The 12,473-nt window shown below is 30.9% G+C and overlaps 1 protein-coding gene across 2 annotated transcripts in view; it reads right to left on the minus strand.

The window, feature by feature from the left end:
• Window positions 1-797: 797 nt before the first annotated feature.
• The window catches only part of LOC143232266 (gamma-tubulin complex component 3 homolog), a 90,078-nt gene continuing 78,402 nt past the window's right edge, over window positions 798-12,473 (minus strand). The window contains exons 21-23 of one of the 2 annotated variants that reach the window (XM_076467455.1): window positions 12,129-12,269; window positions 10,921-11,040; window positions 798-9,501 (exon numbers count right to left, since the gene is read on the minus strand). In XM_076467455.1, coding sequence (XP_076323570.1) covers window positions 9,343-9,501; window positions 10,921-11,040; window positions 12,129-12,269 — 420 coding nt within the window. In that variant the 3' untranslated portion in view covers window positions 798-9,342. The other variant, XM_076467456.1, reaches the window with a different exon arrangement.

Consider the following 12,473-nt stretch of genomic DNA (forward strand, 5'->3'; position numbering starts at 1 on the left):
TTTTATATTTTAACATGGTGTTTAGACCATAATTCTTCTTGCACAGTAACACATGCTAGCACCACAGCATTTCAGTACTTGTTGGAAGTTTACTTTCAAACTGAAATGCAGTAATATGCTATCTATAAAACATCCTCAATTTCCATACAGACTTCAAATTCTTAATATGTACATTTCTCTGACCTGAATTTCCTTTTCTAACTTTGTAAGATGTTATATAGTCACTGCAATAAATAATAGCACAACATTATGAAGCATCCTCCTATAACAACATTCACAACAAGTGTGGTGAAGAATATATTTGTTATGCAGACATCTACAACCATGTAAAAAAATTGTTTTGGCTAGGTGTATAAAAGTTAGCTTTATAATAAGGCAAAAAAAACCACATGCAGTATGTATTGGACGTGTCCAGTTTTCATACAACTTAAAAACTTACCCACCATAACAGCAATCTTGGTACACTTCTTATTTTTATTCTCAAGAATTATTTATTAATAAATTTGCTAAGGATTTATCACACTGAACTCAGTATGTGGTCTGTAGGGCTTTGCCTGTCTAATAAAGTATGCAACAAATGAATTTAGTATGAAATTCTTGATATTTCATTAGATTTGCCTAATTTTTGGGAAGACAAAATGGTCAGAGGGAAAGTTAAAGATGGAATTTTGGTTTTAATTGCTCAAATTGTTAGTGCTGTAGTTTGTGTTTTAAATTTTTCTGCTACATGTGTGTATTATAAACTTAAGCAAATCTTAATGTCTTGTACCAAAACTTTTATAACACATCTTCAGGGACATAATTTCCAAGTATTTATTATACTTATGAATGTACAGTGTTACAATGAACAGATCATAGAAACACTTCTGTATTGAATCACATGCATATCAAAGCAACATAATGTAGTCATATGACCAAATCTTTTTCAATAAAAATTCTGTTTGTGGCTCAGTATTTATACTTTTTCAAATCACATAAATTGGAAACCATTTTAGCAACAGTATAAGATCAAATGAAAACCTTATAAGAACTTTGTAACAATCATAGCATTCATGCTATGTATTTCAAGTGTTCAAATTTGGCCAATGTATTTTAAATAACTATTTCTCTTCTTTCAAGTTTGGGTGTCGTACACTTAAAGTGTATATGTTTACAGATAGGTTCTTCATTAATTATTAGAAACAACATTAAACTCATGGAAAACAGTCAATGTGAAAGATTACTTGAATGATACCATGCATTTTGTAAAATCTGTAGTGTAACTTCAATTTAAATGACTACATAACTTGTGTAACTCATACAAGCATGTAATCCAACTTCCTATGAAAAGTTTTCATTATTTCTGCAGAAACACGTAACATTAAGAAATTACTCAACTACATTTTGATAACCTCAACATACTACTTACATCCATACACAGAAACATGCAATGTTATAAAGTTAACATTTTCCTAAACTGAAAATTTATTTCCAGTGATACTTCCTTTCAGACTATAGCTATTCTTAAACATTGGTTTTTGCCTATCTAAACTTTGGTCTCTCATGCACTAGTATTTTATATTACACTTAAGTGCCCTTGGCAATATATAATTTGGAAATTACCTGGGTCAATGCACTTTCTATCCTGGTACTGTATATAAGCATCTCACATATAATGTAATCACTTATTCCGAGACTTACACCATCCCATTCACTAACACTGGTTCTTAGTGGAAAAGAAGGGTGAGAGAGTATCAGCAGAGGTACGAATTATTGGAAATACATTTTCAGTTTAGGAAAATGTTAACATCCGAAAGATACTAACCATCTGCTAACACTGTAAGCTGGAATCCCACACTGAGAAGGTGAAAAGGCTGGTGTAGCGAACAACCATACAGAAAGCATCTCTGTAGAACAGGGGTGTACTAAGATAAGAATGATACACAAGAGGGGGAATTGCACAACATCCAATAGGCATACTGTACTCTTCACCCAGAACCTAGTTCCTGTATCAATGCTGAAATAGTACACGAGTAATAATCAATATAGGCCAGCCTCAACCAGAGAGTCGAGGTTCCATAACTCAGGATTGTAATTAAGAGGTCTTGGTCCCTATATCCCACATTGTTGGCTACAGCTATTGGACTGCAGTGTTATATATAGATGCACTTTTAATTGGATCCCAACTGGAAGCAATATAGTGACGTGTTTCACACTACTGTAATCACAACGAGAAGTAAGCAACACCAAAGTGGGCAAACTTTATCCTCCACACGAAGAAGTTTGAAAGGCAACCTACAGGCTCAGAATGACAGGATCAAGTACACCTTACTTAAACAAAGGAATAGAATATGTCTGGCTTAGACTCGTGAACATTCATCCTTACTCTCCAACTGACTGGGAGGGAGCATACCACTTGTCCCCATAATTACAGAGAGGACACGGAGCACTAGGACTTAGGAATTATGAGGAGATAGTAGTTCTACTTCCACAAACAATATGCTAAACTGACATCGATCAAAGAGAAGGCCCATACACACCCCAACCAGATAGTGTAGTGTCAAATCTAAACCAGTATTATGGGTAGGCTCCTGGAAAAGCTGGTGCTGCTTCTAGTGACATCTTGGGCTCCAACTTTGCCCTCTTCTCTGAGAGTGGAAGAACATACTCTAACACTGGAGGAAAATCCTATATCCACAACCCCAATGACTGGAAACTAGGGTTTCTATTTCATTTTTATCAAGAGTTCTTGGACCTATGTGTTTTTAGAACATCATGGAAACTAGGTTTGGTAAGGCCATCCTAGATCTACCAGTAGCGTTGAGGGAGTGGGAGTGCATTCATGAGCCCTGAGAAACAGTGTACTAGGTTAACTAAGTTCTCTATGAAATAAAACTGTATATCAGAATGGCTGTTATGGCTATAAACACTTTTAGTGAGAAGGCGTGAAAAACGTTTTGACCATGGTAGGTCTTCAAGTTAAGAAAGAGAGAGTTTGCAAGTGGCCATTGCCAGGCACGTGTCTTAGGGACGACAGTATAAACGGATGTGGGAAAAACAGATATGGAAAGTTATTCAACAACTGTTGAAATAAAACATGCTTATTTTACTGTCAAAACAAGGGCAAACTGCTATCTGCAGTGTCGTGTATGGAAGTATGATAAACCATGAGATCTTCCCCACAGTTTTAACTAACCTATAACTAGAAGAAAGGCCAAATTTACACCCTGAATTGCCCTCAAATTTCTAAAAGTAACTTGAACCAAGTTTATTCAATCCAAAGTTTGGTAGGGGGAGGCAGAATCCCCATTAGCTTTCTTTTCTCATGATAGCCTATGAGTGCCAATCAGTGATAACATAATACCATATGGCAAGCATCTACATGGGCTTATGCAATATCTTATTTCTGCAAAGCCCATTGCAACCATTAGTAAGTATAGTCAAACTAATTGCTAGTGTGGAACTGGACAAATAAAAGCACACTCACCACAGAGTTGGATCCATTGAAAAAAAGAAGGGACCCTGGAAATAAAAGATATAACAGTACCCTTCCTCCTCATAATACAGCAGATGTTAAAATGGCCAAGGGGTAGTAAAAATCTGCCATATCATGTAAAGAATATGAGAGAAAAGCCAATGCTGAAGAACAGCTATAGTGTCAGCAGATGGTAAGTACATTGTGGAAACTTCTTTAGTGTTTCATAATCTCAACATACTATTCATATCCACACACAGAAGCATGTAGTGTTAGCAAAATAATTCATTACTGTTTCAACATCTGAACAAACTACTTTCGTTCACGTACAATATTTAAAAACTTCACCAGTCAACACACTTCTTGTATCCACAGTTAACAAAAAAAATTTATAAGTGTTTGATAATTTCAACATACTACTAACATATAAAGTTTAAATTACAGAGATACCAATCAATTTTAAAACAAAAAAAAGCGATTTAAAAAAAGTGGCTACATGGAGAAGTTAACTAAAATTTAAAAATAAATTTTAGGGAATTATTGTTTAAACACAAAAAAATGAGGAATTTATAAAATAAGAAAAAGAATAATGTAAAAACACAGTTGTACAAAACAGCAAATTGTTATTTTATCAAACTTGCTTCATTAGATAAACGTTAATGAAAATTTATTCACTGTATATGCAAAGCACAATATGTATTCCTATAGAAGTACCTTCACACAAAATAATCTAGCAAAAATTAAAATAACCATATTATGGGTCTTATATCTGTTTCAGTTTTGTCTAAAAAAGACACATTGATGAATACTGTTACATGTTTGAACTTGTCACTCAGCTTTATGACATAGTTTTTATTTCTTTTACACACACATATATTATTATGGACCATGTTTAATCAGAAAATAAATTTGGTAAAATCAAATAAATTGAAACTAGTAGGCTCTCTGAAACAAAGTCATGGGAGAGAAAGGATTATCTGAAAATACTTTAAAAACCTACAAAACAGTACCTCATTCTTAGAGCTAATTTGTCAAGTAACAAATTAAAAACAGCATAACTATTTTTTGCTTAATATTTTATGAATAAAAAATAGGTTCTGAAATTATATTGCACATTCACTATATTTCTGTAAAACTTCACTGTAAATAAATAAACTCATGAATGAAAAGTAATTTGAAATTATGTTTCTGTTAAACTTCATTGTAAATACATATATGTATATATTCACACTTTCAACTAAGAGTAAATAACATCAAAACAGATAATAAATGTATCAGTTATCAGGTAGATAAGTCTTACCTAATATAAACATTCAAGAAAACTAGTTTCTGCTGGTCATATTTAAACTAATTCCACTAGCTGTACAATCAATATAAACAAAAAAGAAATAAGATAACAATAAAATAAATAATAATTAAAACCAAAATAAACTCGTACATCAACCAGAATGCACTAGTCACATTTTGTAATTCTTAAGATTTTTTATTCCAGTTTTTCTTATTTCATGTTTTGTTTAAAATAAAATTATTGAATTGCAAATATTTTAGTTACAAATTTAAAAATGAACACTCTTCTAGATTATTTTAAAATCTAGCAATCAAAAATGTTTTCCCATTAATCTACTTCTAAACTTCTATTTAAATACATTTTATATCCAAGTAGGCTATTGTTTGAAACAGGAAAGGCAACTGTTTCCTGAGTGTGCCATAGATAATATATTCATTGTGCAGATAAAGTAGCACAGAATAATTTACATCAAACCACAGTCACAGTCATAGTAATAAGATAATATGGCTAAGAGAAAGAAGCCAAATTGTTTTGAACTTGCTATTACAACCTATCAAGAGATTAGATCAAGGCATAGAGAGCAACAAATCACACAGAGAGAGCACCAATAAAATATTACTTACTTATGATTTGGTGTGGTGAAAACTGGGCAAAAGCGAACTTGGCGACAGTAAATTAAGTTGAAAGACAAGTCGTCGACTGAACAAATTGTCAAAATACAACTAGTCAAAAAATCAACCTGTTGACAACTGTATCACGAAATGATATTGTTATTATATTTACATTTACTTAGGGGAATGTATGCATGTTTACAAGTACCTGTATCAGGTTTACAACATGTATGAGAAATCTGTTGCATTTTAAATAAATAAATACAAAATATAAATACATGACCAGTATTTACCTGGAGTATAGCAGCTTCAGTGTTGTGCTGCTCCCACTGTATTTTGTTTAGCAATGAAAACATGAGCACTCTTCTCTTGTTTACCATTTTGTTAAATGTTAAGCCATCCCTCTACAACATTATTAGTCCTAATAATGATTTATACAGTAAAAAAGCTATAGTCTTGTCAAAAGGTTAAGCTAATTATTTTACTTCGATAGCCATAATAGTCGGCTAGCCTACTATAAGCAAGACTGCCAGTACCTTCAAAATACTGTCAGCAAGTGATAATGCTGTTTGCAAATTGGTTGTCACCAAGTTGTCTGTTGACTAGAAATATTGTTGACAAATTGAATGTCACCAAGTTGTCCCATTGCCCAGTTAACCCTGAACTGTTATTTTGTATTAAAATCACATTACTCAAACTTATTTTTGTACACATATGTAGCTGTCATTCCTGGAACTTTTAGTGATATTTAACTTTAAATCTGAAAATTCTCTATTACACAAGTACTTAATGAGTGTATATAAACATCAAATAGTCTACAATCATGAAAGTTTCAACCTTAAAAGACTGAATATTGATACATAGAAGCTTTGTTTTTGCACAATTTGAACAGTACAATTATGTGGAATGAAATATATTTACAACATCATGATATATTCATTACCATAAGAACTACATTAACCTTGATACAAAAGATAATGCAACAAAAGTCTAATGAAAGTAATGAAAAATGGCTTATATTTTACCTCATGAAACAAAATCAATTTCACCTGACTGTAACACAAGCACAAGATTACAAGTGTTAAAATTAAAATCAGCATTTTTCATCTGAAAATCTCCCTCATACTTCCATAAAACACGTGCTACTGTAAATTCATGATGCTTATGCATTCCTTTTTCAGTGTTTTAACTGAATGCTCATTTCATTAATGCCTTCTCATAAAACAAGTTACAAAAATTCTTAACTTTCCAGTTTTCAGTGAGTTTTTAAGCTAAGTTAATGCACTGGGGCTAAAATTCACAAAACTTCTTTAAAATGATTCAAAATTAATCTAACATTTCCATGCAATGTTAAACACTTTTAAGCCACTAATTCTGAAACTTTTATAACAAGATTCTGCAGTAGTTCTGTATTCTTCTGTTGAGTATCTTAAACATTGTTAGTTATAAAAACTTTATCTGAAAAAAATTTTTCTCCCCAGAAACAACTTTACAGAAGTAGTGAATATCAGTGCACCTGAAATCATGATATAAAAAGTTAAGAGATCAATAGTTCTTTAAAACCAAGTATAACACAAGTATGTATCCACAAGCATTATTCATGAGACAGTGTAAGGTCAGAGTGAGATATTAGAATACTTTACAATGTAACATTTTAAAAAATATTTTATATACCACCTTTAATATACAAATAGGTTGTGTTACACAGATTGGTTAAGCCAAGTTTTATAATACAATTGAATCAGGAAAAGAGCAGTGCAATCTGACATACTATTCCAAATGTTGAATGTATAAAATAACTGTTCACTATATTACTGAAGTCTACTGTACACATATATATAAGGTCCTGTCTCTTAATTATATTATTAAAGTTAAGTTTACTGTACACATTGTAATGTAGATGACATATCTCACATTTCTCTTCCTATACTTTCTTCTGATAGTCTGTATAAATAAACTGTACACACTATGTAATAAGCTACTGTCACTCAATTATATTACTAAAGGTAATTCTGTCATATATATTATATAATATAGATGATATATGTTGTATATCTCTTTCTGCAGTTGTTTCTGGTAATCAGTAGCTAAAATTTGACAATTTAAATTTTTCATAGACCTTTAAGTATAAAATATGAAGTCAATGGCTCACTAATTAGTTTATTGTTAAACTAGTTTAAACACCTAAAAATCAGTAAAATTTACAAGTATTTAAAAAAACAATTTAATATAAATATCAAACATTTTCAGCATATCAGGTTTTTCTCAGATGGCCACAGGAACCTGCATTACTTTAAAACAAAGAAAATGTAATCACCACAGCCACTACAAGCATCCTAAATGCACTGTATATCTTTTGGATCAACCTAATTCTTTTTTCTTCATGTTCACTGAACAACCACGTGGAAAGTTTACACTATTTTTCACACTACATAAATTTCAGGATCATTTTGTTTTTAAACATGCAGTGTAGAAAAGATGTGTTCAATACAGCCTTAAGAAGACTGCACCATTAGAAATTTACTAATAAAGTCTAAAATTTGCATTTTACATTGTTCCATAATATATATATATAATCATAATCAATTGCCACAACAGTTGCTAGTTTTCATCAGAAACATAAAAATGTGGTTTCCCTGATGAAAGGAATGTTTTTTTTGAAATTTCATAAGAAGAAGATGATCACATTTTTTTAATATGACAACTTTTGTTTGTTTTTTCCTAAAAAAATATTATTCCAGCATATACACAAAAACCTAATTAATGAACATGTAGATGAAAGAAATTGCCTATTTTAAACATAAAAAAACAAACACTGTAATATCACTTATTGGACACTATTCACACTTAACAGTGTAAAACTGTTTAAAACTGATCAAAAATAGAGAATTACAATGTTACAGCATTCCAAGTTAATTATAACACTCCCCATGATATGAAACACCAATGTTTCCCTTCAGGTAACTGTAATAAACATCTCAGTTATATCACACCACTGACTTTTAAAGGTAATTGTAAATCTTTATATGCTATAACACACCACTGGCCTATTTGGTCTGACTGTAAAATTATCCCTTCTATAACCTGTGAGGACTTGTAACAATAAAGTAATTTAAGCATGCCACAGTTCATTGCCAGTAGTTTCACCTGTCTTATATAGAACTTTACACTGACATTTAAGTTTGATTTTCTAAACACAGTTTATCTGCTATTCAAAACATTGACTGGTATACACTGTAGCATGAATTAAGTCTTGACGGCTAATAAAAATAAACAGAGAAAATAATGGATAAACAATTCCCGACAGCAACTGTTTGGCAAGACAGTATTACTTCAAAACGTTATTACAATGCCCCAACAGAATGTACAAAGGAAGAAATCTCACGTGGTAATCACAAGTGTATTTTAGTTTTATGCATAGATTCAAAAATTGTTCATAATTGAATTTCTTCATCAGTGTGGAATGTAAAAATAGCAGGTACTAATGTATATATTAAAAAAAAAAAAAAGTAAACCATAGACAAAAGTTGCCTTTCATATACATGTTACTGCTGCTTCTAAGAAAAAACAAATCCACTCGATAAAGTTATTAATAACACACTTCAGGAAGTTAAATTACATTTTTAAAGAAATATAAAATTTTATAGTTTCTGTATTTTCAATGATATTTCAGTTTAATACAGACCATTACACACCTTACTACAAATGACAGTGTGATTAATACACAATTTTGAAAGTACGTAACACTTAATAAAAAGTATCTTATTAGTAACTGTTCATTTAAGTATGGCAGCAGTGAGGATGAGAGATAAAAATGTAGGAAACAGAATGTAATTCTCAGACAATAACAATGTCTTAACAGTTCAAGCAGCTAATTAAACGTAAGCACATCTAATGATAATTCCTATACTTGTTTTTTACATGTCACCAGGAATACAACAGTGATTGACATTACACTGAATTGTAGTGTACAAGGCCTAAAAAGAAAGCTACTTAACATATCGTCGTCTATGCTGGTACGTAAATGAAGTCTGGAGTCTTGAATTACGGCTTTTATAATGTTCATTGAAGTCCAAGCGGAAGCTGAGAAAGCGAAGATTTGGATCACTGTGGTCAGCAATCATTAATAAAAACTTCTGTACCATATCCTAAAATAGAAAATACAAAACATAAGGTAAGTAGTAGCTTATGTACCAGGCCTAAGGTCAACAAAGCTGTTGTACCATACCCACAAATAAAAAAACAAAACAGGACTTAATATGAACAGAAACTTCTTTGCCAAAAAGAAATATCAAGAAAAACAAAATGTAAAGCTTACAGTTACTATGACAATTAGCTTACACTTTACTGTATTACTGTTTTTAGAAACAATAATATCAAAACTTATCAGAGGTGTCTAATTACAAGTTGTTTTATGAATGTTCTTCAGCAACAGCTCAAAACATCAATAAATGCCATAAATTTTGCATATTAATAATAACTTTGATTTTATTTTTCAGTAACAGATCAAAATAATTATATTCATATATCAATATTGTGGCTTTCTAATAAAATTAAACTCTCTGATGTTTTAACTATCTGCATATATATATATATATATATATATATAAAATAACCAAATGTCTGTATCTGTCATGCTCTATATATCATGAATAGTTCATCTTTAAGACAAAAATTAAACAACAAATTCTTGTTCCCAAGAGTAAATTACAGAAAGATTATTCATTTTCTGAAATTCCTAAAACTTCATAACAATAAAATTGTTAATACATGCTGAAAGGTCAATCTGAGAAAACCACATTTTAAACAAGTTTTTTTATGTGAGGAAATTTCATGAAAAAAAGGGACTTCCTCCACTCACTGATTAAAAAAAAAATCTTCGAACAGAGGAGCAGGAACGGAAACAATGCATGAAAGGAAAAAGTGTTCGAGTCTCTGTTTTTGTTCAGTTTATACATATGTATTTCTTTTGAAGATAGTATTACATAAATACATGATTCCATTGTACCATGTTGAATAAACTGATTTGAATAACTGTCCTTTGACACTTTGAGTGGAAAAAAAACCAACCTACAACCTCTTAATGAACCTGAATTCTCTATTGTGCCAGATGTACCTGTTGCAATAAAAAAAACAAAAACGAATATTTTTCCCAATGATGCACTGCAGTCAGTCTCCTTTCATTATAAACAAACCCAATGCAATTTTTCTTCTTGAAATAACACAAAATGCAATCGGGAAGAGCCCATTAGACAATCATGTTGCACATATGCCATGATTCAAGGGATTGGGTTGACTACACATTTTATTATTTATACATTACCAATTTTAGGAAAATTACTATTACAATGTTTCACCAGGCATCTGCTAGTTCACCTAAAATGTTTAAGATTTATAATAATAACAATATATATGTTTGGTGCAGCTGAAACCTGAGATAACAATTCACAAAAAATAGAATGATTATAATTATAACTTAACATGATGAACACTTGATTAATAATAATAGGTGTTTTTCATTTGATTTACATGATTAATTAAGTTTAAAGCAGTTAGTTCTAATTTACCTGATAAGAACTGGCTAAGACACACAGCTGTGCTTTGGTTGTGGGTACAGTTTTCTTCTTAAATTCAAGCTGTTTTTGCCTTCTTACTTCAAGTTCTGCTTCTGCAACTCCCCATTTTCCCTGACAAAGTTAGAATATATATATATATATTTTAAGTGTTAAAGATAATGAATACATATAAAGTACAAGAAAATATAATTTTGCCTAAACTAAAAACTGCAGTCTAACTTCACTTTCACTAACTTAACATTTATTGAATTAACTTCTTTAGAAATCACTTGTGATGGTTAAACTGCCAACTACTCATTCTAGATCTATCTATTTATCTCTAACTTGCTTTCTTTTCTCTATTTAACTTGTGCTCACCAGTCACCTATTTCTATACTTTGTCTACTGGAACCTCAAACTGTCTATAAACTATGCAACATTATAATAGAACAATACTCACTTAAGGTAATAAGAAAAATACAGCATATTTAAGAAACATGAAATCAACAATATTACTAAAGTCTATAACAACAATCTGACTGCATACACAACATACAACTTGTACAAAAGTTATGAACTAAAATTTGTCACAACTAACACTTCTAAAACAATCAACTGTCAACATTCCCAGGAAAACTAAATAGTCGTTTAATATTAAGTCAGAAAAGAAACTAAATAACAATACTTACACTACACAGGCTTGTGTATCCAACACAGACAATAAAAAACAAAAAAACAAACTCACAAATGCTTCCAAACTATATCTATACTGACTGGTTTCTGGTTGTTTGGGTCAAGAACATTTCCACACATATTAAAGACAGAAAAATTGTGATTCATCACACAAAATTCAGACAAAATGTTAAAGTGCATTATACCAGATTCTAACAATGCATATGTCATCATCTTTTAATAACCTTCGTAAGGAAAGAAAAATTCTAACTCCTATTAATTTGTGCAAGTACTTACAATCTTTAACCAGGAGTTCAGACAAAATGCCAAACTGATACGAGTTTCTAGGTTTTTACATAACCAAACTTCACATATATCTAAAGGATTAGTACATATTTGGGACCTTTCAACATTCAGTTTAACAACAATGACATACTATATGCAAAATACCTCTAAGTAAATTTAAAAGAAATATGGAAATATTATAAAAGAGTGATATATACTTAGTTATGGAAGGGTGAAAATGAAACGTAAATTTTTGCACATACCTTTTCAGTTTTTGCATTAATTTGAGAGTCTAAGGCTTTATCAGCTGCAATCTCATCCAAACCCTGCTGCCAGAACTGAGTCTGGATATCCTGAAACTTGCTTATTAAATCATAGGTAGCACATAGCTGTGTCAATACATCCTAAGAAGATATAAGAACAAGTCTGAAAGCAAAACTTTCTATGTAATGTTATTTAGTCAAATATAAAAAAAACATTTCACATCAAACAAATGTTTTATTAGGGAAATAATTTATGGGAATCAAAGATATGTTTTAATTTTAAAAACAGAAACTACATAGTAACTCACTGAATATAACTGCTTTAAACACTAAGCACATGCAAGT

Source organism: Tachypleus tridentatus, chromosome 11 (assembly GCF_004210375.1).
Source record: "Tachypleus tridentatus isolate NWPU-2018 chromosome 11, ASM421037v1, whole genome shotgun sequence".
Classification (NCBI taxonomy): Eukaryota; Metazoa; Arthropoda; class Merostomata; order Xiphosura; family Limulidae; genus Tachypleus; species Tachypleus tridentatus.